The sequence below is a fragment of the Pleurodeles waltl genome, chromosome 10, assembly GCF_031143425.1.
Source record: "Pleurodeles waltl isolate 20211129_DDA chromosome 10, aPleWal1.hap1.20221129, whole genome shotgun sequence".
NCBI lineage: Eukaryota > Metazoa > Chordata > Amphibia > Caudata > Salamandridae > Pleurodeles > Pleurodeles waltl.
In genome coordinates this window covers 1,054,658,333-1,054,684,081 of record NC_090449.1, presented here as the reverse complement: position 1 = coordinate 1,054,684,081, position 25,749 = coordinate 1,054,658,333, and the positions used below count along the sequence as shown (strand labels likewise).

General features: G+C 44.4%; 1 protein-coding gene across 2 annotated transcripts in view; it reads left to right on the top strand.

Moving 5' to 3' along the window:
* KAT2B (lysine acetyltransferase 2B) overlaps positions 1 to 25,749 on the top strand; it is a 257,000-nt gene that overhangs the window by 160,697 nt on the left and 70,554 nt on the right. For both annotated transcript variants that reach the window (XM_069212065.1, XM_069212064.1), the window contains exons 9-11: positions 2,222 to 2,355; positions 4,763 to 4,971; positions 7,759 to 7,885. In XM_069212065.1, the coding sequence (XP_069068166.1) occupies positions 2,222 to 2,355; positions 4,763 to 4,971; positions 7,759 to 7,885 (470 nt within the window). The remainder of the gene's footprint in view (positions 1 to 2,221; positions 2,356 to 4,762; positions 4,972 to 7,758; positions 7,886 to 25,749) is intronic.

Here is a 25,749-nt window from a genome sequence, read left to right as displayed (position 1 = left end):
TCAGACCTGAACCTGATATTGTCAGACTTCCTTGGCATTTACCCTGGTGTTTCTTTTAGCATAGGGACCGTTTCAGTTTTGGGCTATGCAAAATTTAAACTAGGCCTACTTGACGGATGATGTGGTTCACTGAGTTGGTACACCTCTACTTGTCCATTGACTGGATCAGCCTTCAGAACATTGCTGGCGACATTTTAGCCAACATGTGATTTTGATGCCGACAACCTAACTGGTGGACATCATGAAACCTGGCAAATCGGGGTCTGCCTGCTACCTGGCACCCTGTTCTGTAGACTTGGACTCCCTGGTAAAATACATGTCTTAGCCCGCTTTTCACTTGGGATTACTGGAGTTGTCGAGTCTGTAGGAGCCCCAGACTGCTCTTCAGAGTCTCAGCACTCTGCCCCAAGTAGGGAATTCTACCATGCCCAGTACCCGGGGCCTTGGCCAGCAGATTCTGGTCTACCCAGGCAAAAGCTAAAGCTTCTCCCACCTTTCATTGGTGATTACTGGAACTGCTTAGCCTGTAGGAGCGCAGCCCTCTCCCCGGTCTGAAGCAGTCCAGGCCCCTGTCCAGCTAGGAGGCTCGACCCAGTGACGGGGCCTTCACAGAGCAACACGAGTCCTCCATGGTCTGCAGCCACCCTGCCCTGGGTATGGACTGTTACCATAGACACGTGCCCTGGGTAGGGACTGTTTCCACAGTCCATCAGCTCAGGGAGCCCCAGGTTGGTGCCTTTCACCTCCGTTTGCTTGAAAGTTGGGGCTGTCAGTCCATCCCCAAACATGACCAAGGGTGCCCAATAGATCACGGTACGGTGCTGACTGGACAGTCTTTGAGCCGGGTGCCGTGCACTGAAGTGTCAGATTAGCATCCCTCCCTGCCCTCCAGGAAGGCTGACTCAGAGAAAAGACCCATCGGACAGAGCTGGAAGACAGTCCGGCTCAGGCCCTCAGAGCCCCAAGGGCAGCGACCGGCGGGTAGAGGGGTCCCTATTACCTTGCCCATATTAATCAGGAGAAAGAAAACCTACCTTTCTTGTAATCCTTGCATACTTTGTGACAGAGGGGGCTATTCAATCAGATCTATCAGACCTCCTGGTGCCCTGGCTGGCCTCAAAGAATGAAATGAGCTCTCATCAGAACTTCCAGGGCTGCCCATTAGGCTGGCTTAGCCCCTCCCAGCACCCAGGGTGGACAGCAAAATGAGAAAGTTGTCCGACGTGCCTTCTCGCTACTAATTAGGAGGAACGCCATCTGCCTTTCTTGTAAACCAAGCACAGCCCGGGGCTGGGGGCTTCCACCCCTGGGCCAGCCAGTGCTCTGACCCATGGAGACCTGTCAGAGCTTCCTAACCAGGCAAGCAGAGGAGCCTCGTGGTCCCTGTAGGACACCCTCCCCCTACTTTTCTGCTTTCTTTTTCTTCTTTGGAGTAGGAGAAGTGTTTTTTCAGCTGTAGATTTGAGTATTGTGTGACAACTGAACTTTTAATGGATGGTTTGCGAGGTAAAGAGAGGAAATATTGCCCTTCTTCCCAAAACAAACAATTTCTCTACCAAAATGTATTTTGGGATCCTGTATCATAGCCACAAATATTGTAAGGTTTACAGATCCAGGGGTGACATCCACAACACAGAATTGCGATTCCCAATATGTAGTTTTTCCATTCACAGTCTCTCAGAAAACATTTGTTGAATGTTGCGATTGTGTACCAAGATCAGTAACTAACCAACAGTATTATACATTTTAAAATTCCCAGTTAAAACTTTAATTGAATTTACGAGTATTATGGTTGAAAAACTATAAACTTAAATACAACATTTATGACTAGCCATGCAAACACAGTGACCATACCTAACAGAGGAGCATTCCTTTCCTTGAGCCTCCCAGGTCCTCCCGCTCAGTGGATTCCTGAGGCTTTGCACTGTTATCAGTCGAAGCAATGGATGCTGTCCCTGTAATAGTTACATTTCCATCACTTTTTTGGAGTTCTTCTTCCGAACATCTTTTTGTGACCCCATGTTTTCAGCGTTGCTGGCCTGGGGATCATTTCTTCTCTTTCTTATCTCCCAAACTGTTGAACTCATTGTGAGCAGCGTTGAAGAAACTTTTTAGTCCATCATTGTTATTAATGTTGCAGTCATTTACTCGGCTCTGATGATGATTTGCTGTTCTCTTGCAATATGATCACGTCTTACTATTACATTTATTTCTAAACCAGAAAAGAGAAAAAGCACTGAGCCGTATTCCGGGGAAGACGCCAAGAAGCCACGGGTTATTGGAGATATTCCCATTGAGTTGATTAACGAAGTGATGTCGACAATCTCAGATCCTGCTGCCGTGCTTGGGCCCGAGGTAAGTATCTGCCACATACCTAAGGGCATATGGAGGAAACATGATTTATTATTAGAGGTTAAGCAATTTACATTTTAGAGCCCGCAGGTTGGTAGTTTCATCTATTGTAGCCTCTCCAGAGGCTTCCCAAAATTTGACAGTTGGAAAAATCAAAATTCTTAACTACGGACAGCAGAGACTCCTAGATATGACTCACTTAACCATGCCATTTTGTTTCTAATTGATAGCAGCTGTATTGATGAAGACGTTGAATAGATGATTGTTGATTGCATCTAAATATTGTGCTGCCTTATGCTTGTTTTAGTGGTCCACAGGTTCTGCTTTTAGAGTGCCTCCCTAATTGCAATGCTTGAGTTTGGCTTCTTATCCTGCTGCAGAAAATAGAGCTTTGGTACTTAGGAAGTGTAGAAAGCATGTGGCTATGTTGTATACCATGTATAAGCCAATGCAATAACTTGGAGGGAATCCTCTGATTATCCATAGTTTTTACAAACACTGCAATAGCAAACTGTTGTGTAGGAGCCAGATAGGGTATTTTGTTGCAAAATGAAGGACTAGTATGCAGTGTGGTGCTTACTTTGTAACCCTGGTGGGAACTGGGTTGGATGGACACAATATATGGAAACAATGTTCTCAACTGGGGCATTTTAATCAATAATTTATTTTTAAAAACGTGTATTGGGGCACAATGGATGAATCGTGTGTTTTCACTTCATTATAATGTAATCATGCACCCCAAATGGACACATCTACGCCATGAAAGAGTGTCATTGAGCAATTTATGAATATAAAAATATTTTTATTTATACTTTGCAAGTCAATAGAAATGACATAGGCATTGGTGGTAACAGGGCACTCATCAGACACTTGGAAATGCCCGTCCATGCTCCTCTCTGTTCCCAAGCCTCATTTGCAGGGGAATTGCTAAGCCAGAGCAGAGCCTGAGTTGACTTCATCATCTGAAATGTCTTCACTACAAGCCAGTTGAAGATGAGATGCCATTACAAAGGTTTTGGAAGCCAACATTAGGTAATTCCTTTCCTGCACAGAGGCACCACGCATGGTGGGCTCTTGTAGGAAAATATCAATGTCTACCATGTGCCTGGAGAAAAAAACCCAGTGTCTGTGGGACAATAATTGTTTTGGTATTTTGTTCTAAATACAAACAAAAAGTACCCACTGGGCCCCCATGACGTTGCACCATGGCTAGCCTTGCAGTTTTGCGAAAAGTGCTCCACTGTGTTAAAATGCCTCATTGATACTACTTACTACTTTAAAATTTGGTGATCAGTTGCCATGGTGTAGGTGGAATTAACGCTTCGGCCACCCCAGCAGGTTGGCAGCTTGCATGCCAAATTCTGAATAATTTCCATTATTTAATGATGGTTAAGTCAGATACGTGAACCAAACGAAAAAAAAAAAACACTAGGAGGTGTGAGTGCAGTAAGAGGAATGGCAGTGTGAATTTAAGGGCAACAAGACAGGTTTCTAGGACTAAGGGGTGAAAGAAAATATAATGTTGGTAATACTCTAACTGTTCACGTAAGCAAGATTTATTTTCATGCCTGTCATCACCCTGGTGATCTCCTGGTGCCAGCCAGAAATAGAAGAGGGAGCCAAGAAAGTGATTAGCAAATAGGAAAATGAAAGATATACTGATAGAAGAGATTTTGTCAGCCAAATCCACAGAGCTGTTCACTGTAGATGCCATATTTCGTCTCCATGCTAACAAGTTCATGAGAGCCTTCGTCAGGGCAAAAAACAGTAGTTAACCATTCGACAAGGAAGCCATCCGTGGCTCTGACAACTGTGAGTCAAGTGACAACCCCAAACTATTACTTTTATGTAAAATGCGGGTGCACCCCACATAGGGTTTCATGGCCCCAAAAGGTTAGTGAAGAGCCAGGTTTCAAAGCCTTGAAAAAGGGCAACAGCTCCAGAATACCTTTCATCCAAAAGGCTGAGGGTGTGGGCACGAGCACAGTGAAAGAGCACCCCCATGCCCACCCTCCGAATAAATCTAGGTGTAAGGTTTTTGCCAAAATATGACATGGTGTGAGAGTCCAAAGATCCTGGTATTAGGCCAGTCCTATTGATGTTTATCCTCAGCTGGTTTGAGCTCCCCCACTCTTGACCCCTCTACCCCCATACAGTACCGGAAAGAGATACACCGGCCCTGTGCTCCATCCGTCCAGGCCGAAGGTATGGTGAGAATCTCAGTGGTTGGCAGCGCAGTCCGATTTCATAGTAATGTTCTCTGCGAGTATCTGCTTCTGGTGTGTGGAGGGGGTGACCCTGTCGTGGTTCGAGGGAGAAAGGGGAGATAAGGGAGTATGTGAGGTTGCATTTTGGCTGCAAACTGCTATCACTAACACTATGTATTTGTATCTTTGTCTCCTTCACAAAGACCAACTTGCTGTCAGCGCATTCAGCCAGGGATGAAGGTGCAAGACTCGAGGAGAGACGAGGAGTGATTGAGTTCCATGTGGTTGGTAATTCCCTGAGCCAGAAGCCAAACAAGAAGATAATGATGTGGCTCGTCGGCCTCCAGAACGTGTTCTCCCACCAGCTGCCCAGGATGCCCAAAGAGTACATCACGCGGCTCGTCTTTGATCCGTGAGTTGACTGTTGTTTTAGAGGGTGGTTTCTTTAAAACAGTTGATGTTGTGATAACAGGGCTGTTCCACCATCTTAACACTCCATGTTGACAAACCTTGCATATGAAGCATCTTATAGAGGTGAAGCTTTAGTGAGAATCATCTATTTAATTGAAGATTGTTTCTCCTTCCCTGGGTCTGCATTTTTCTTTAGAAGTACTAGGCTGTTCCTGCCAATTGAAGTGCATCACTGGACAATTTAGTTATTATAATTATTGTTAAAAAATAAAAAGAATCTCACTTCTTTTTGTAATTAAGGGCCTGATTTGTATTTTGGCGGATGAGTAACTCCGTCACAACGGTGGCAGATATCACGCCCACCAAAATATAAATCCCATAGGATAAAATGAAATTTATATTTTGGCGGACAGGATATCCGTCACTATTGTGACGGAGTAACTCATCTGCTGAAATATAAATCAGGCCCTAAATTTTGAAAGCACAGCATAGGGAAATGGGGCCCTCATTATGAAGGCTGGATCCGGCCGGCCCCACCGTGCCCTGCACCCACCCACTTTCTTTAGCCCGAAAGGATATCTCAGTTTGTTGAGTTGGAACAGTAATTCATAGCCTAAGTATAAGATGTAAATATATGTTCAATTGTCTAGGCACTGGTTTAGTAGAAGTTAGCTGCCTTGCATATTGGGTTTGTGTACTTTTGTTTTCTCCTTGCTATGTTAGCTAGGTCTTTGAAGTAGAATAAAATGGAGCTTTAATCACAGGCCACTCCAGTGAAGGCCGGATGCATGGTTAGAGTCACTCCTCCTGTTTCCAGGGCAGGGCCTTACCCTATACACAAACTTTATAACATTTAAAGTATAAATTGATAGTGTCATAGCTCAATGGTTCCCAACCTTTTGATTTCTGTGGACCCCCACTTTAATATTAATGGAACCCAGGGACCCCACTATAACATCATTGGAATCCGGGGACCCCCGCCTGAGTCATGACTGGAAGCTTGGGACCTAATTTGTCAATATTTGTTAATATTTTTTCATTTTCTAAGCAGTTACGGACCCCCTGAGAAGGCTTTGCAGACCCCTAGGGGTCCCCGGACCACAGGTTGGGAACCACTGTCATAGATGATTCACAACTACATTGCCTCCCTGAAATTAGTAACCAGTGTGGCTTTGACCAGGATGTCTCTCTCCATCTCTCGCCAGGAAGGAGAAGACACTTGCTCTGATCAAAGGTGGCAACTTGATTAACAGGATCGGTTTCCAGAAAACCTCAGGGGGGTTTCAAAAATTATTTCAACTATGTCCTAATGTTACAGCAGCTTTAAAGTCAGTAGTATATTTTCTTTGTACCTGTAAGAATTATATTTTAATGTGATGTGCAAGAAAACCTAACGTGCTCCTGTGGAGGTTTTAGGTAAGTTCACCCATTCTGTTCAATGACAGTTACATACAGTGGTTAATTTCCTTAAAATTATGTTTATTTGTAATTGAGGCATGTGACCATCATTTGTAGACAGTGGCATGTGTTCTTTGTTCCCTTTTTCTTTTTTTTTAAAAACTTTTGTGGCATATAGTTTCAACAAAGGCAACATAGAAAATGTAACCATGCTTGCCAAGGCCAGACGTGTTAGCTTTGCCAATAGTGGTTATGGTTTTTTTTCTCTTTGCTAAACATCTTTTGGTTATTGTGAGGGGGCTGGGAGGTGACAACTTGCTTCTGCTGGTGATTTTGTACAGTTTTATTTTCCGGTGAGCCCCAAACCACGGCCTCCTTTTTCTCATTTGAAACTGGCATCTTTTTTCGAGAAATGGTCAAAATGTGGTACGAAGGCGAACGAGGAAGATTTGCTTTCTGAATATCACCATTATTATTATTTTATATTTATAGAGCGAAAAACTGGCATTCTGGCGCTGGAGCTAATAGAGATTACAAGACTGCAGGTGAAGGAGAAAAATCACTTAGGAAGGGGAAATGAAAGAACTCGATTTCAGTATTATTTTGAAAAGGACATGTATGCCTTACCACTGTCCAATCACTACTGCATTGGTTGTCATTTCAAGGAGATTTCTTATGGAAGATAGTAGATGGAGGGTGGATTCCTTCAGTTTATGAGGAGCCTCTTCTGCGTTAGGATGCTAAGAAACTGCTTTTCCGCAGACTGGGGCTATCGAGGCTCATCTGCTCAGACTCCGATCAAATGTTTCCCCCAATACATTCAGCCCCTTTGCTGTCCTGTTTAACTTTTCAATATTGAGGCAGCAGCTGACAGTCACAAGGCTTGGTTTGATGTTTCAGTAGAGTTCAATGTGACAGGCTAATAATTGTAGAAGCATACTCAAACATTTGGGACTCTGCCATCTCCTCCCACAATTTTCACCAACACCGGCTGCCACCCAGCTTAGAGTATAGTTCCAGAGGCCTGCAGTACAGCCACTAAGCTCGCCTCACGATTTTATGAACATGTTGACCAAAGAAAGAACAGTCTTCTTATAGATCGTCTTATGATGCTTTCAAATAGAAAAGATTTTACTAATGGTGAATTCAGAATTATTTTGGTAGTCTTAGAGGTCACGAAGCAGCAGTCTTTCTTTTTCCTTCACCTTGCCAAATGTGAGTTATAATAGTCTCTTCCAGATGCCATGGCTTATGTTAGAGTACCCTAATACAATACCATTTACGGCATAAATTGATAATGTAATAGATGAATTAGAACTACATTGTCTCGCTGAAATTAGTAACCAGCATAGCTTTACCAGGATGTTTCTCTCTCTGTCTCTCCCTTCAGGAAGCACAAGACACTTGCTCTGGTAAAAGATGGCCGCGTGATTGGCGGGATCTGTTTCCGAATGTTCTTACCTCAGGGGTTTACCGAAATTGTATTTTGTGCTGTGACCTCCAATGAACAAGTGAAGGTATGACCTGCAAAGCCTTCCTGCACCTTCCTTTTAACATTCTGTTTTCCTTGGTTCACCTGTCAAATGAGATGCATATTCAGCAACAACTAGAAGATTGGGTTTGCCACTTAATGGTGGTGTTGATGTAGTTTGTACAGTTCAGTTTCTATCATGCAATGTACAAATACTTTCATTCTGTTCTGCAGAATGGGAGGTATCAACATTTTTGCTTGCAAAATGTCAGTGTGTGTTTTTTGGATGTTGGTGCTTGATGGGTAGTGTGTTCTCTTTATTTAACTTAAACTTCATTATTAAGCCAGTCATAAACACAGCTGTTTGCTAGCACCAACTTACATAGGAATCTTTGCTCATCATTCTAAAAAATAAGGAAGTGCACATATTGGCCTTCTCCGCTGTTTTGTATGTTTCAGCATTATTTCCTAGGCAAATGCACCTAATACATCGACAGAGTCAGGAGGTGGAGGTAATCATGGTTGGTAGACTTATTGCCTTAAACATCCGAGGACCTCCACCCTCGAGAGGGTCGGGCGCAGTGAAGCACCTATGCTACAGGTGAGTAAGTCATGGAGTTTTTCACGGTTCAGTGAAACAATAACGAGGTCAGTGATGGAGTTGGTGGTTTGGGAAAGGAGGTTACTCAGTTGGGAAGGGAAAGGAAGAGGCGGTCTCAGGTCATGGATGCATCCACCTATGGAGACACGTGTTAATAAAATAAGCAAATATGAGGAGACTGGTTAGAAAATGAAAGGGGAAAATGGTCTCTCCAGTAGTCAGTTTTGGTACACTTCCATTATAAGTGTTTGAGGAATTCACAATCCAGTATCAGGAGGTTGGAGTAATCATGAGAAACAAAGGGATACCACAAACTTCAACAGAACATAGGCAAACAACCTATAACAATAATGGGTACCCATAAGAGTTCTCACCTCTCCTCAGAGCCTAAGATGGACCATCTACGAATGTCTCAGTTGCCTCCATCTTTACAAAAAATATGGTCATTCATCACAGACCTATGTTTGGCATGGAATAGGATCAAGTACCTATATTTGTTTCCTTACTCCATATCTCTGGCAAGTTTTATCTGCTCGTGGCTGTCATCAAATTTAGTTCTGCAACTCGAAGAATGTGTTGCCCCAGTTGTCTCCATTCCTTCTTGGATACTGCCTTTTTGCAAATTTTCTTATTTGCACAGCACTTTAGAGCGTCACTAAAACGTTTTTCTTGGTTTTATCACCTGTTAGTGGGCCCTTAGGTGTATTCTAAAAACCTTTTTTTATAGCATATGTGGGTTTCTCAGAGGCTAAAAACAGCTGTTAAAGGAGAAAAAAAAATGATATTCTATGAATCATCAGGTCCATCCTCACTTGGGAGCCGGCCCAGACAGGAGTTATAGTTACTTTAGAGCACAAGAAAATTTGTTACCTGTAACTTTAGTTCCCCAGTATTGGATTCTTTAATAGATTCACATGCTTGAATCATTCCCCGTCGTCGAGATGGGAGCCCCAGGCATATTCAATTAAGTAGTATTAACATAGGTTTAAACCTAAAAGCCCTTAGGCCTCTCATTTTAGCACTCTATCAGAGTCATTTTAAGAAAAAAGGACCAAACTTCAGGGTCCACCAATCAGGCGCACCACCCTCTAGAACCTTCCTAAGAGAAACTCCAGCACCTCAGATTTTCTACGCATAAGTGCGTATAGGCTATAAAAGGGAATAGAGAGGTGAAGGTGAGCTTCCCTGGGGAGGCGGGCGGGTCGCATGTGAATCTATGAAAGATTCCAATACTGGAGAACTAAAGTTACAGGTAAGTAACTAATTTTCTTACTCCAGAATTGGAACTCTCATAGATTCACATGCTTGAATCAGAGTAGTAAGCAGTATTGATGCACATTGTATTACGCATCTATCTTGTTCAAAACATTCATTAATCGCATGTTTAAATATACATATACATAATCAAAAATTCTAAACATTATCGGCAAAACGTTAATGAGAATTTAGGATGTATTTCAAACGTCTTTTTTTATAGGCAATGTGCATACCTGAAATTAGGATGGTGAGATGAAAGATCTAGCTCACCTTCACTGGAAAAGATTCCTGAGGACTGTGCGGCCCATCGCTACATATCCTTGAGATAATGCCTCCAAGCAGTAATGTCTAGTAAAAGTACGGCAGCTCTTCCAAGTTGCTGCCCTACAAATGTCTTGAAGTGGTAAACCTGCAAACAGCGCTGCTGAAGATGAAACTGCCTGGGTTGAATGTGCATGGACAGAGGTTTGCAGTGGCTTACCCACCGCCTGATGGCAAAATCGAATTGCTGAAGAGATCCATCTAGCGATGCTCTGTTTAGAGAGTGGCTGACCCCGTCTGGGTGCGCTGAAAGCCACAAATAGTTGGTTGGTTTTGCGAAATGCTTTAGTCCTGTCCAGTTAGAATTTAATGCATCTTTTAATGTTTAAAGAGTGTAATGCCTTCTCCGCTGGAGTTATAAGATTTGGAAAGAATGTCCTGAAAACTAAGGGCTCATCCAAATAAAAATCCAGGGGGGGGGACCTTTGGAATGAAACGTGGCTTTGTGTGCAAGATTATTCTATCTTGTTTAATCTGTAAAAACGGATCCTGTATGGAAAGTGCTTGTATCTCAGTGAAACGCCTGGCTGGTGGCAGAGCAATAAGGCGGGCAACTTTCCAGGAAATACATTTCGTAGACGCTCTATGGATTGGCTCAAATGGCTGCTTCATAATAAGTTGCGTGAGAACAATATTTAAATTCCAGGAGGGAGGAGGAGGTCTGAATGGGGGAAAAACTCTGAAAAGCCCTTTTAGAAATTGCTTAATCAACCTAGAGGACCATAGCGAAGGTGAAGAGTCTGACAGTCTATAAGGCGCAATCACCGCCAGGTGAACTTTTATGGAGGAATGTGCGTGCCCTGAGTGTGCTAAATGTAGCAAATAAGGCAATATCTGTTCCAGTGATGAAGAACGAGGATCAATTTGTTGTTGATGACACCACAAACAAAATCTTTTTCACTTACATGAGTAAGTCTTGCTGGTGCTAATTGCTCTGGCTTTGGACAGCATATCTTTGCACTTCTGCTGAATGTTTAGGTGTGCAAACTCAAGGTGCTCAGGAGCCATGCTGATAACTGCATTAATTGAGGATTCGGATGTAAGATTTGTTTGTTGTTCATTGTTAGCAGATGCAGAGATATTCTCATTGAGATGCGAGGCTTCACTGACAGGAGAAGAAGCTCCCTGAACCAATGTTGGTGAGGCCAGCATGGGGCTATTAAAATTAGCGTGCATGGTTCTCTCTTCATCTTTGTTAGGACTCTCGTGATCAAGGGAATTGGTGGAAAAGCGTATGCAAAGATTCCTGACCATGCAATGGAGAACGCATTCCCCCATGATCCCCTTTGGTGATGCCAGTTTGCGTAGTATTGGCATTTGGTGTTTGACCGGCTGGCAAAGAGGTGGAGGTTGGGTGATCCCCACTAAGAAAAGATTTGGTTGACGGAGTTGTAGACGCCTTCGTTGACGGTGTAGTCTGAGCAGTCGTCAATGTTGTCCGCATGTAAATCTTAACCGTCGACGGCTTCGAGGTGGAAGCTACTGTCGACGGGGTTGTCGACGATGAAGACAGCAATGAGGAGACCGTGGTTACTGTCATAGACTATGACGACGTATAGGTCTTCGTCGACGATGATGTCTTCGCCGTTGTCCTCGTCGACGTGGAAGACTCGTCGATGATGTCGTCATCGGAGCAGCTGTCGACAGTATTAATCTAGAAACTGTCGTTGACGGTGGAATGGCACTCACCGCTGCCGCCGTCGATGAGGATGTCATCAACGGTATAGTTTTGGCCAATTGCCTGTCAACTGTAGGAGCAGAGGAAGGCTTTTTAAAAGGTTCAGCAGACTAAGATGGAGGCACAGACGATGATTTTCTAGGCCTTTCAGAACTGCTGACATGTCCTCTTTCCCCTTTTGTGGAGAATTTGTGAGGTGATGAAGAAGGGCTGCGGCCTTTGTAAGACCCTGAGGTGGTCTTTTTGTAGGCCTTTCTTGGCTGCTTTGAGGAAGAGTTTGCATGAGATCTGGGTCTCTTAGATGACTTTCTGGAAGATGTGGAAGAATCATCGCTGTCTTAATCAGAGGCTGGATTGTCTCTACATTTTAGTTTCTACAGCCATATTAATAATCTGTGTTAAGAAGAGAAGGTGCGACATACCTTGCAGTCCTTGGCAGAGTGGTCTGGGTAAAGGCGGTATATGCAGTCCTGATGAGGGTCTTCAGAGTGTAATTTCTTTTTCCCACAGGTCTGAACAAACCCTTCTTTTCCTTGTTAGGCATGTTGTAGGCTTCATCAGCAGTCAGTCAGAAGACATTTTGAAGAGTATAACCTTGAAGTTATGCCAACAGATGTGAAGAATAGAGCAGAGCTCTCAGGAGACTCCCAAGCACGATGTGCGGTAGAAAATCTGAGGTGCTGGAGCTTCTCTCAGGAGGGTTCTAGAGGGTGGTGTCGCCTGATTGGTGGACCCTGAAGTTTGTTCCTTTTTTCTTAAAATGACTGATAGAGTGCTAAACTGAGAGTCCTAAGGGCCTTTAGGTTTAAACTTATGTTAATACTACTTAATTAAACATAAAGGGGGCTCCCATCTCGATGACGGGAAATGATTCAAGCAGGTGAATCTATGAAAGTTCCAATACTGGAGTGAGATATATTAACTAAGGATAACTATACTTGCTGAATTTCAGTGGTTTTGTTAGTTTAAAAGGATATGTTTTAACTGACAGTTTCACCTAATATGTCCTTTTAATGTTTGTTTTTTTCTGTGAAATTCTCAGTTTTTTTTTTTAATAATGTAAAGTAAGATATTATTACAGTTCCTAACTATAGCATCATGTAACCTTTGTTTTTTTCCCAGGAATTTCTAGTGTTTTCTTTTGTAACATAAAGTAATATTTTATTACCACGTATAAAGCCAAACCCACGCCATGCACAGCCTTTAGCCGTGCTTGCTGTGAGGTTGGCTGCAGGTCCTGGACTATGGCGAGGGGGTTGGGTGCTGGGCCTGGCTCTCAAACCCCTGTAGGTGCACACCGATGACTATCTGATGTTACAGTTATGTAATGTCACACTATAAATGCTGACATTTTGAGTAAGGAAGACCTTTTGACTTTCAGTGGGCTGGACCACCAAAGTATAAAAAGTGGGCCTGTTTTCTTTATTAAGGGGTCATCATATCAACATAAATAAGGCACACCTATTGCCTTTGTCAAAAAAAACACCACAAAGAATAACCAAATGTTTGTTTCATTAATTCACACAGTGTAATATGTAATAAGTGATTGTCATTAAAAAATGTAATTACAAAAATGTTTCTTAGGTTTTTAAAACAATATTAAAGCTACAAAATGCAGCATTGAACCAACCACAAGGGGGCTCTGCACTCCAGCTGAAGAGCATTGAGCTCCAGCAAGGAGTGCCTTAAAACAATTTAGTTCTCAAGTGTTCATGGATTTCGTGACCCAAGAGACTTAATGTTTTTTTTTTTTTTTTACTGTTGCTGGGGGGCTGCTGCACTTTGCCTATGCAAGAGCTTTTGGCGTTGCCAATGTGTTTTAGCCATGTTGTACACCTGTGTGGCTGCTGTTCAGCATGGCAAAAAATTTGTGATGGAGAGTAGCGTGGAATGTCGTAGAGTGGGATGGGAAAGAGTGAAGTAGTGTGTTGTACAGTGGAGTGGTATAGTGTGTCCCGTACTGGAGTGGCACAGAGTGGAGTCACGTACAGTGGCTTAGAATAGAGTGGACTGGTCTAGAGTGCATTGGCGTAGTGTTGCAGAGTAGGTGGCGAAGAGTGCAGTGGCTTACAGTGCAGCAGCATAGAATTCAACGGCGTACAACACAGCATTGTAAAATGCAGTGGCATAGATTAGAGTGCTGCATAGAAGAGTGCAGTGGCACAGAGTACAGAGGTGCAGAATAGATGGGAACAGAGTAGAATATAGTGCTGTAGAGTGCAGTGGCATACCGTGCAATGGAGTACTGTAGACTGGAGGGATGCAGAGTATAGTGGCATCGAATGCAGTAGTGCATAGTGGAGTGCAGTGGCATAGAATGCTGTAGAGTGGTCTAGAGTGCAGTGTTGTAGAGTGGCATAGAGTGCATTGGCGTAGAGTGTCCTAGAGTGCAGTGGTGTTAAGATCAGTAGTGCAGTGGCGTGGAGTGGTGTAGGGTGGACTAGTGTAGAGTGTGTAGGTGTAGAGTGTTGCAGCGTATAGTACCGTGGACTGCAGCGACATAGAATTCAGTGGCGTAGATTAGAGTGGTGCATAGAAGAGTGCAGTGGTGCAGAGTAGAATGACAGAGTCCAGTGGTGTAGACTATAGTGGCAGAAAATGCAGTGGCATAGAGTGGAATGGTGCAGAGTGCAGTGGCGTAGAGTGGGGTGATTCAAAGAGCAGTGGCATAGAGTGCATTAGTGCAGAGTTGAGTGGTAAAGAGTGCAGTGCCATAGAGTAGATTGTTTCAGAGTAGAGTGCAGTGGCATAGAGTAGAGTGGTGCACGGTAGAGTGCAGAGGTGTACAGTGCAGTGGCATAGAGATCAGTGGTGCAGAGTAGATTATAGTGGCGTGCAGTGGATTGGCAAAGAGTGCAGGGGTGTAATGTTGAGTTTTACAGATTAAAGTGCGTTGGCTTAGAGTGTATTGGCATAGAGTGCAGTGGCGTAGTGTGCAGTGTTGAAGAATGGCGTAGATTGAAATGGCCTAAACTGAAGTCGTGAAGGGTGCAGTGGTATAGAGTGTATTGGTGTAGAGTGCAGTGGCATAGAGTGGAGAGGAGTAGAGTGCAGTGATGTGGAATGGTACAGAGTAGAGCAGAGTATGCATGGTGTGGTACCACACTGCCATTACAGACAACACGTTTTTAATTAAAATGACCATTACATTTGCATAGACATGCAATTTTACTAATCAAACTATACAGCACACTAACGCTGATGTATGGAAATGTCATCACCTTGTGTATTGATTTGTTTTGATCATTTAAAGTATTTGTTTCCAACATACTTGAGAATAAACTAAAACTTTAATTTAAATGTTGTGTGCTAGACAAAAAACGTTTTCTACGCTCAGTATCCAGCAAGATTGTCACATAAATCCTCTCACTTTGAAGTCCGATAAAGAAAAGCAAACACTCATTTGGAAGACAGAACCTGACATTTGGCCTATCTTTGAATGCACAGCAAATGTGACAAGTTAAGAACAAGAGTTACAGCCGTGTTTACAGAAAGGCACAGTTGTGGAAGAATACAAGGGGTGTTGGCGTGGAAAGACTTTACTGCTGAGGAGGGACAAACTTACGCTGGATAAAGACATCAAATAGAAAGACAGAAAATGTGAGTTACAAAGCCAACAGTAAACAATGGGCGGAATGCATTCCCATGAAAGCTTTCTGGATGTTCCCAAGATGTCTTTAGCTAACCAGACAGCTGTTTTGTCTGGTAGGCTTCAGCATAAAAACTTGTTGGTGGTGCCAAAGCCCCCTTTTGGGGAACCACCAAGAGCCCAAAATGACTATGCATTATGGGGCACTCTCCCAGCATAAACAGTGAATATGAAATGAGCAGCTTCTCTGCTTATTTCATATTCATTTCTATGCCTTCCACTTTGTTGCTGCTTTTTTAATAAAATTATTATTTAGGCAACACATGGAGCCCACTCCGGGGCTGCATCTTTTAAAATGTTTTGGTAGGCAGCACGGGGAGTCCACTCTCCTGCTGCCTTGCTTTTTTATGGGGTGGGCATGGCCAACTTCTCCTTTTTTTTGTTTTGTGGGCAGCGTGTGGAACCCACTACTGCGCTGCCATAAGGACTGTATGGAGAGGCCCTGTGGTCCTTGAGGCCCTGCCGGCACTTCTGCCAGGACACTGGGAGCCGACATTTCAAGTTTGCTCCCAGGTGGGAACATCATGTTCGATGGCATCTGTCGCTGTAGATACGCATGTTCTGCAATAGCTCGCCATCTGGTGTTGGGCCGGAGTGTTACAAGTTGTTTTTCTTCGAAGAAGTCTTTCGAGTCACGGGACCGAGTGACTCCTCCTTTTGTCTCCATTGCGCATGGGCGTCGACTCCATCTTCGATTGTTTTTTTTCCGCCATCGGGTTCGGACGTGTTCCTGTCGCTCCGAGTTTCGGAACGGAAAATTAGCTAATTTCGGAAGATTTTCGTCGGTATTGTTGCGTTCGGGATCGGCGTACTTAGATTCCACACCGCATCGAAGATCGAAGAGCTCCGGTGCCCTTCGGGGTAGTTTTTCGATCCTCCGTCGGGGCCTGGTCGGCCCGACCGCGTGCTGAAGAACGCCGATGGAACGGACCCCGTTCCGTTTCTGCCCCAAATGCCACAATAAATACCCCTACACAGACCAACACTTGGTCTGCAACCTGTGCCTGTCACCTGAGCACAGCGAAGACAACTGCGAGGCCTGTCGTGCGTTCCGGTCCCGAAAAACACTCCGAGACCGTCGAGCCAGAAGACTTCAAATGGCGTCCGCACCGACAGCCCAACGGGAGTTCGAGGAACAGGAAGAAGAAGGTACCTTCTCGATCCAAGACTCAGACTCCGAAGGATTCGACGATACACAAACCGTGAGTAAGACGTCGAAAACCACACAAAGAAACATTTACAAGGCCCAGGGGACGCCACTGCCACCAGGCCATGGCTCGACCCATAAATTCGGTGACCGACCGTCGGCACCGAAAAAGGCCCAAACAGTGCCGAGATCGTCCGACTCCGGTCGAGACACCGGCACGCAGCCTTCTCGGGACCGAGAAAGTGCTGGAGACAAGCCTCGACACCGAGATGCCGGTGTGGACACGGCTCGACACCGAGACAGCGGCACCGAAACAGATCGACGCCGAGAGGTTTCGGCCCCGAAAAGGAAAAAAGTCACCTCGGAGCCGAAAAAACACGCAGACAAAGTTTCGATGCCGAAACAAACTGCAAGCGACCCAGCTTCAGGCTCTTATACAGAAGAGCACTCGCTAACCTCCCAAATGCAAAAGCATAGGTTTGAGGAGGAGCTACAAGCAACTGATGTGGACCATACGCAAAAGCGTATCTTCATTCAGCAGGGGACAGGAAAAATAAGCACCCTTCCCCCCATTAGGAGAAAGAGAAGGTTGGAGTTCCAGACGGAACAAGCACCACAACCAAAAGTGGTGAAAAGAGTTACACCACCACCCTCTCCTCCGCCCGTGATTAACGTTTCACCAGCACAAACTCCATCACACTCCCCAGCTCACACCACCATGAGCCAGGGTGACCAAGATCAGGACGCATGGGACCTATACGACGCCCCAGTGTCAGATAACAGCCCGGAGGCATACCCTACAAAGCCATCTCCACCAGAAGACAGCACCGCGTACTCTCAGGTGGTGGCTAGAGCAGCACAATTTCACAACGTAAGCCTCCACTCAGAACAGGTCGAGGATGATTTCTTGTTCAACACACTCTCCTCCACCCACAGCTCCTACCAAAGCCTGCCTATGCTCCCTGGTATGCTCCGGCACGCAAAAGACATATTTAAGGAGCCGGTCAAAAGTAGGGCAATCACACCAAGGGTGGAAAAAAAGTATAAGCCGCCTCCTACGGACCCGGTTTTCATCACTACACAGCTGCCACCAGACTCTGTTGTTGTAGGAGCAGCTAGGAAAAGGGCCAACTCTCACACATCTGGAGATGCACCACCCCCAGATAAAGAAAGCCGCAAGTTCGATGCAGCTGGTAAGAGAGTCTCAGCACAAGCTGCAAACCAGTGGCGCATCGCGAACTCCCAGGCACTACTTGCGCGCTATGACAGAGCCCACTGGGACGAGATGCAACATCTCATTGAACATCTACCCAAGGACTTCCAAAATAGGGCAAAACAAGTGGTTGAGGAGGGACAGACCATCTCCAACAACCAGATACGTTCCTCCATGGACGCTGCAGATACAGCTGCACGGACAATTAATACATCTGTAACTATCAGAAGGCATGCATGGCTCCGAACGTCTGGATTTAAACCAGAGATTCAACAAGCAGTTCTCAATATGCATTTTAATGAAAAAGAACTGTTCGGTCCAGAAGTGGACACAGCGATTGAGAAACTCAAAAAAGATACGGACACTGCCAAAGCCATGGGCGCACTCTACTCCCCGCAGAGCAGAGGGAATTACAGCACATTCCGTAAAACGCCCTTTCGAGGGGGGTTTCGGGGTCAAAGCACACAAGCCAGCACCTCACAAGCAACACCGTCCACTTACCAGGGACAGTATAGAGGAGGTTTTCGGGGACAATATAGAGGAGGGCAATTCCCTAGAAATAGAGGGAGATTTCAAAGCCCCAAAACCCCTACTACTAAACAATGACTCACATGTCACTCACCCCCTCCACACAACACCAGTGGGGGGAAGAATAGGTCATTATTACAAAGCATGGGAGGAAATCACTACAGACACTTGGGTTCTAGCAATTATCCAACATGGTTATTGCATAGAATTTCTACAATTCCCTCCAAACATACCACCAAAAGCACAAAATTTAACAACACACCATTCCAATCTCCTGGAGATAGAAGTGCAGGCACTATTGCAAAAAGAATGCAATCGAATTAGTGCCAAACACACAAATAAACACAGGAGTTTACTCACTGTACTTTCTGATACCAAAGAAGGACAAAACGCTGAGACCAATCCTAGACCTCAGAGTAGTGAACACTTTCATCAAATCAGACCACTTCCACATGGTCACACTACAAGAAGTATTGCCATTGCTAAAACTGCACGACTACATGGCAACTTTAGACCTCAAGGATGCTTATTTCCATATACCAATACACCCATCGCACAGGAAATACCTAAGGTTTGTATTCAAAGGAATACATTACCAATTCAAGGTACTGCCTTTCGGATTAACAACCGCACCAAGAGTCTTTACCAAATGTCTAGCAGTAGTCGCAGCACACATAAGAAGGCAGCAAATACATGTGTTCCCATATCTAGACGACTGGCTAATCAAGGCCCATTCGTTAATAGAGTGCTCAAATCACACAAATCACATCATACAAACCCTCTTCAAACTAGGGTTCACCGTCAATTTCACAAAATCCAAAATTCTGCCACGCAAGGTACAACAATACCTGGGAGCCATAATAGACACATCAAAAGGAGTAGCCACTCCAAGTCCACAAAGAATTCAAAATTTCAACACCATCATACAACGCATGTATCCAACACAAAAGATACAGGCAAAGATGGTATTACAACTCCTAGGCATGATGTCATCATGCATAGCCATTGTCCCAAACGCAAGACTGCACATGAGGCCCTTACAACAATGCCTAGCATCACAGTGGTCTCAAGCACAGGGTCACCTTCTAGATCTGGTGTTAATAGACCGCCAAACTTACCTCTCGCTTCTGTGGTGGAACAACATAAATTTAAACAAGGGGCGGCCTTTCCAAGACCCAGTGCCACAATACGTAATAACAACAGATGCTTCCATGACAGGGTGGGGAGCACACCTCGATCAACACAGCATACAAGGACAATGGAACGTACATCAAACAAAACTGCATATCAATCACCTAGAACTTCTAGCAGTTTTTCAAGCACTAAAAGCTTTCCAACCAATAATAGTTCACAAATACATTCTCGTCAAAACAGACAACATGACAACAATGTATTATCTAAACAAGCAGGGAGGGACGCACTCCACGCAGTTAAGCCTGCTAGCACAAAAAAATTGGCATTGGGCAATTCACAACCAAATTCGCCTAATTGCACAGTTTATACCAGGGATACAAAATCAACTCGCAGACAATCTCTCTCGAGATCACCAACAGGTCCACGAATGGGAAATTCACCCCCAAATTCTGAACACTTATTTCAAACTCTGGGGAACACCTCAGATAGACTTGTTTGCGACAAGGGAGAACGCAAAATGCCAAAACTTCGCATCCAGATACCCACACAAACAATCCCAAGGCAATGCCCTATGGATGAACTGGTCAGGGATATTTGCTTACGCTTTTCCTCCTCTCCCTCTCCTTCCTTACCTGGTAAACAAACTCAGTCAAAGCAAACTCAAACTCATATTGATAGCACCAACTTGGGCAAGGCAACCCTGGTACACAACGCTGCTAGACCTATCAGTGGTACCCTGCATCAAATTGCCCAACAGGCCAGATCTGTTGACACAGCACAACCAAAAGATCAGACACCCAGATCCAGCATCGCTGAATCTAGCAATCTGGCTCCTGAAATCCTAGAATTCGGGCACTTACAACTTACCCAAGAATGTATGGAAGTCATAAAACAAGCAAGAAGGCCATCCACCAGGCACTGCTATGCAAGTAAATGGAAGAGGTTTGTTTGCTACTGCCATATTAATCAAATACAACCATTACACACAACTCCAGAACATGTAGTGGGTTACTTGCTTCACTTACAAAAATCTAACCTAGCTTTCTCTTCCATTAAGATTCACCTTGCAGCAATATCTGCATACCTGCAGACTACCTATTCAACTTCCCTATATAAAATACCAGTCATTAAAGCATTCATGGAGGGCCTTAGGAGAATTATACCACCAAGAACACTACCTGTTCCTTCATGGAACCTAAATGTTGTCCTAACTAGACTTATGGGTCCACCTTTTGAACCCATGCACTCCTGCGACATACAGTTCCTAACCTGGAAGGTGGCATTTCTCATCGCCATTACTTCCCTGAGAAGAGTAAGCGAGATTCAGGCGTTTACTATACAGGAACCTTTTATACAACTACACAAAAATAAAGTCGTCCTAAGGACCAATCCTAAATTTTTGCCAAAGGTTATTTCACCGTTCCATCTAAATCAAACAGTGGAACTTCCAGTGTTCTTTCCACAGCCAGATACCGTAGCTGAAAGGGCACTACATACATTAGATGTCAAAAGAGCATTGATGTATTACATTGACAGAACAAAGAACATCAGAAAGACTAAACAACTCTTTATTGCATTTCAAAAACCTCATGCAGGAAACCCAATTTCAAAACAAGGTATAGCCAGATGGATAGTTAAATGCATCCAAATCTGCTACCTTAAAGCTAAACGACAGCTGCCCATTACACCAAGGGCACACTCAACCAGAAAGAAAGGTGCTACCATGGCCTTTCTAGGAAACATCCCAATGCAAGAAATATGTAAGGCAGCCACATGGTCTACGCCTCACACATTCACCAAGCACTACTGTGTAGACGTGTTATCCGCACAACAAGCCACAGTAGGTCAAGCTGTATTAAGGACATTATTTCAGACTACTTCCACTCCTACAGGCTGATCCACCGCTTTTGGGGAAATAACTGCTTACTAGTCTATGCAGAACATGCGTATCTACAGCGACAGATGCCATCGAACTGAAAATGTCACTTACCCAGTGTACATCTGTTCGTGGCATCAGTCGCAGTAAATTCGCATGTGCCCACCCGCCTCCCCGGGAGCCTGTAGCAGTTTGGAAGTTACCTTCAATTATTTATATATGTATCATCTCAACCTTAAATAGGTGCATACTTAGTCACTCCATTGCATGGGCACTATTACTACAATTCAACTCCTACCTCACCCTCTGCGGGGAAAAACAATCGAAGATGGAGTCGACGCCCATGCGCAATGGAGACAAAAGGAGGAGTCACTCGGTCCCGTGACTCGAAAGACTTCTTCGAAGAAAAACAACTTGTAACACTCCGGCCCAACACCAGATGGCGAGCTATTGCAGAACATGCGAATCTACTGCGACTGATGCCACGAACAGATGTACACTGGGTAAGTGACATTTTCATTTTATGCTGCTGGGAGCAAACCTAATCCCTCCTCGCTCAGTGGCAGCTTTTCTGCTCCCACAGGGAGGAACAGTGCGGTCAGAGAGAAAACATTATCATGGAGATAGACGGCCCAGGACACTGTAGTTAGTTAATGGTCTAAAGGGATGGGGTCCTATTCCCTCCATAAATATAGTTGCCTTGAAGGATGAGTTCCTTGAGGTAGTATTCATCTTGGGAGGAGGGCACCACACAAACTTCTCTCCCCAAATATATACATAATGTGGCATGACCACCAGGCCCTGGCCCACCCTAGCAATCATTTTTATTTAAAAAAAAACAAAACAATTATAATAAAAGAAAAAGACTGCTGCCATTCTTTTCTCCTTTTTGCCCCTCTGGGCCCCCAACAAGGTCTAGGAGAACTGTGTAGCCCTACCCTGGCCCCTATATTCTTTTGGTAAAATTATTCTAGGACAGGGGGCAAAGTCACTGAGTCCTATAATGTCTGCCAATACATTTCTTCTCGTGTTACAGGCACCACTCAGAGTCTTCACTCTGAGAAATCTCCCTCAGACAGTCAAATAGCTTGAACTTTCGAATTTTACACCAATGGTCTCGATATCTATAAATTCTGAACCTTGATTTCTCAAAAACTACTGAATGGGTTTACACCAAATCAAAAAAGCACGCTTTCTGGACCAAGATCTAGCTTCCTGACAAATTTAGTGTACTTCCATTCAGCTGTTTGAGTTGTAGGCCTTTTTTTTTTAACCCCTTCGTTGCCAGGCCTTTTCCCCCCTCAGGTGCCAGGCCTTTTTTTTTTATATATTTGGGGCAGTTTGCGCTTAGGCCCTCATAACGTTTTGCCCACATAAGCTACCCACACCAAATTTGCGTCCTTTTTTCCCCAACATCCTAGGGATTCTAGAAGTACCCAGAGTTTGTGGGTTCGCCTGAAGGAGACCAAGAAATAAGACAAAATACAGCGCAAATTTCGTTTATTTAAAAAAATAGGAATAAAGGGCTGCAGAAGAAGGCTTGTGTTTTTTCCCCTGAAAACGGCATTAACAAAGGGTTTGCCGTGCTAAAATCACCATCGTCCCTGCTTTCAGGAACAGTCAGACATGAATCAGAAAACCCAATTTTTTTCAACAACATTTTGGCATTTTCCTGGGGCATACCCCTTTTTTACGATTTTTATGCTTTCAGCCTTCTTCCACTTACTGACAGAAATGGGTGTGAAACCAATCCTGGATCCCAGACAGCTAAATATTTCTGAAAAGTAGACAAAAGTCTGAATTCAGCAAGGGGTAATGTGTGTAGATCCTACAAGTGTTTCCTATAGAAAATAACAGCTGAAATAAAAAGATATTAAAATTGAGGTGAAAAAAACAGCAATTTTTCTCCACATTTTACTCTGTAACTTTTTCCTGCGATGTCAGATTTTTAAAAGCAATATACCGTTACGTCTGCTGGACTCTTCTGGTTGCGGGGATATATAGGGCTTGTAGGTTCATCAAGAACCCTAGGTACCCAGAGCCAATAAATGAGCTGCACCTTGCAGTTGGTTTTCATTCTATACCGGGTATACAGCAATTCATTTGGTGAAATATAAAGAGTGAAAAATAGGTATCAAGAAAACCTTTGTATTTCCAAAATGGCCACAAGAAAAGGTGTTCAGAAGCAGTGGTTATTTGCACACCTCTGAATTCCAGGGTGCCCATATTAGCATGTGAATTAGAGAGCATTTCTCAAATAGACATCTTTTTTACACACTGTCTTACATTTGGAAAGAAAAAAAAGTAGAGAAAGACAAGGGGCAATAACACTTGTTTTGCTATTCTGTGTTCCCCCAAGTCTCCTGATAAAAATGGTACCTCACTTGCGTGGGTAGGCCTAATGTTCGCGACAGGAAACACAACATGGACACATCACATTTTTACATTGAAATCTGACATGTTTTTTGCAAAGTGCCTAGCTGTCGATTTTGGCCTATAGCTCAACCGGCACCTAGGGAAACCTACCAAACCTGCGCATTTTTTAAAACTAGACACCTAGGGGAATCCAAGATGTGGTGACTTTTGGGGCTCTGACCAGGTTCTGTTAAACAGAGTCCTTTGCAAACCTCAAAATTTGGCCAAAAAACACCCTTTCCACTCATTTCGGTGACAGAAAGTTCTGGAATCTGAGAGGAGCCACCCAGTGTTCCCCAAGTCTCCTGATAAAAATGATACCTCACTTGTGTGGGTAGGCCTAGTGCCCGCAACAGGAAATGCCCCAAAACACAACGTGGACAGATCACATTTTCCCAAAGAAAACAGAGTTGTTTTTTTTTGCAAAGTGCCTAGCTGTGGATTTTGGCCTGTGGCTCAGCCGGCACCTAGGGAAACCTACCAAACCTGCACATTATTGAAAATTAGACACCTAGGGGAATCCAGGATGAGGTGACTTGTGGGGCTCTCTCTAGGTTCTGTTACCCAAAACCCTTTTGCAAACCTCAAAATGTGGCCAAAAAAACACTTTTTCCTCTCATTTCGGTGACAGAAAGTTCTGGAATCTGAGAGGAGCCACAAATTTCCTTCCACCCAGCGTTCCCCCAAGTCTCCCGATAAAAATGGTACCTCAATGGTGTGGTTAGGCCTAGTGCTTGCGAAAGGAAATGCCCCAAAACACTATCTGGACACATCAAAATTATCAAACACAAAACTACCTGTTTTTGTGAGGGGGGGAGGCACCTGCGTTTTTGGTCCTGGGCTCAGCAGCCATCCAGGGAAACCTACCAAACCCAGACATTTCAGAAAACTAGACACCCAGAAGAGTCCATGGAGGTGTGACTTGCGTGAATCCCCCAATGTTTTCTTACCCAGAATCCTCAGCAAACCTCAAATTTAGCACCCAAAAAACACTTTTTTCCCACATTTCTGTGAGGGATCACCGCATCGGGACAAATTTCCTACCACCCAACGATCCCCTCAGTCTCCCGGTAAAAATGATACCTCACTTGTGTACGTGGGCCAAGTGCCTGTGACAGGGAAGAGTCAAAAACATGTTGAAATTGAGAGGGAACCAAAGCGGGTCCAAAAGGGCAGTTTGGAAAAAAAACATTTTTAGGCTGACAAGTGCAGCCGAATTTTTATCGGTATAGATGAGATAATTTTGGGTGCTAGGAATTTTGTCGATTCCTGCAGATTCCGGAAGGTTCCATCACAAAAATGTGGGAAAAATGTGTTATTTCCAGCCAAGTTGGAGGTTTGCAGAACATTGTGGGTAAGAAATTGGTGCAGCATGTGAAGCACACCACCCTGGAATCAACCAGATGTTTAGTTTTCAGATGTGTCTAGGTCTTGTGGATTTTTGTACATGGCATCGTCCCAAAGTCCAAAAAGTGCAGGCCTCACCATTCCAAGGGGACGATTTTGAGAGTCAACCAAGCTCTCATGGCCCAAATGTAAAACCAAAACCCAAAATAATCAAATGTTCTCTTGCTTGCCGTGGGATAAGATGTTTTAGTGTGCGGGGGTAGAGCTGAAAGACTGTTACCCCCTTCAGATTGGGTGGGGGCATAACCAGGCCCATACTTGTTGGTAGCCACCACCCCACTATTTATTTTTATTTTTATTCCATGGCATCTAGTAGACTTTCTGCCCCCCCCCCGGGGTGTGGATCCGGGGTAATTGCCCCATCTGCACACTGGTGGGCAGAACAACTTTGGCCCCACTTATTTGGGGTGAGGGTATGGCCATACCCCCGCCCACTTATTTAAAAAAAAAAAATCTTCCCTGGTCTCTGGTGAGCTTTGTGCCCCCCTTGGGGGCAGATGGGCCTTCCAAAAATAGGATGATCTTCCCCCAAGGGGGGCAGATATGGCCAACAGTAATGTGCCTCCATGGGGAGCGACCCTTGCCGAAGGGGCTGCCCTCCCAAACAAAGCACACACATACACACACACCAATCCCTGGTGTCTAGTGTTTCTGTCCCCCTTGGGGGCAGATTGGCCTAACTAA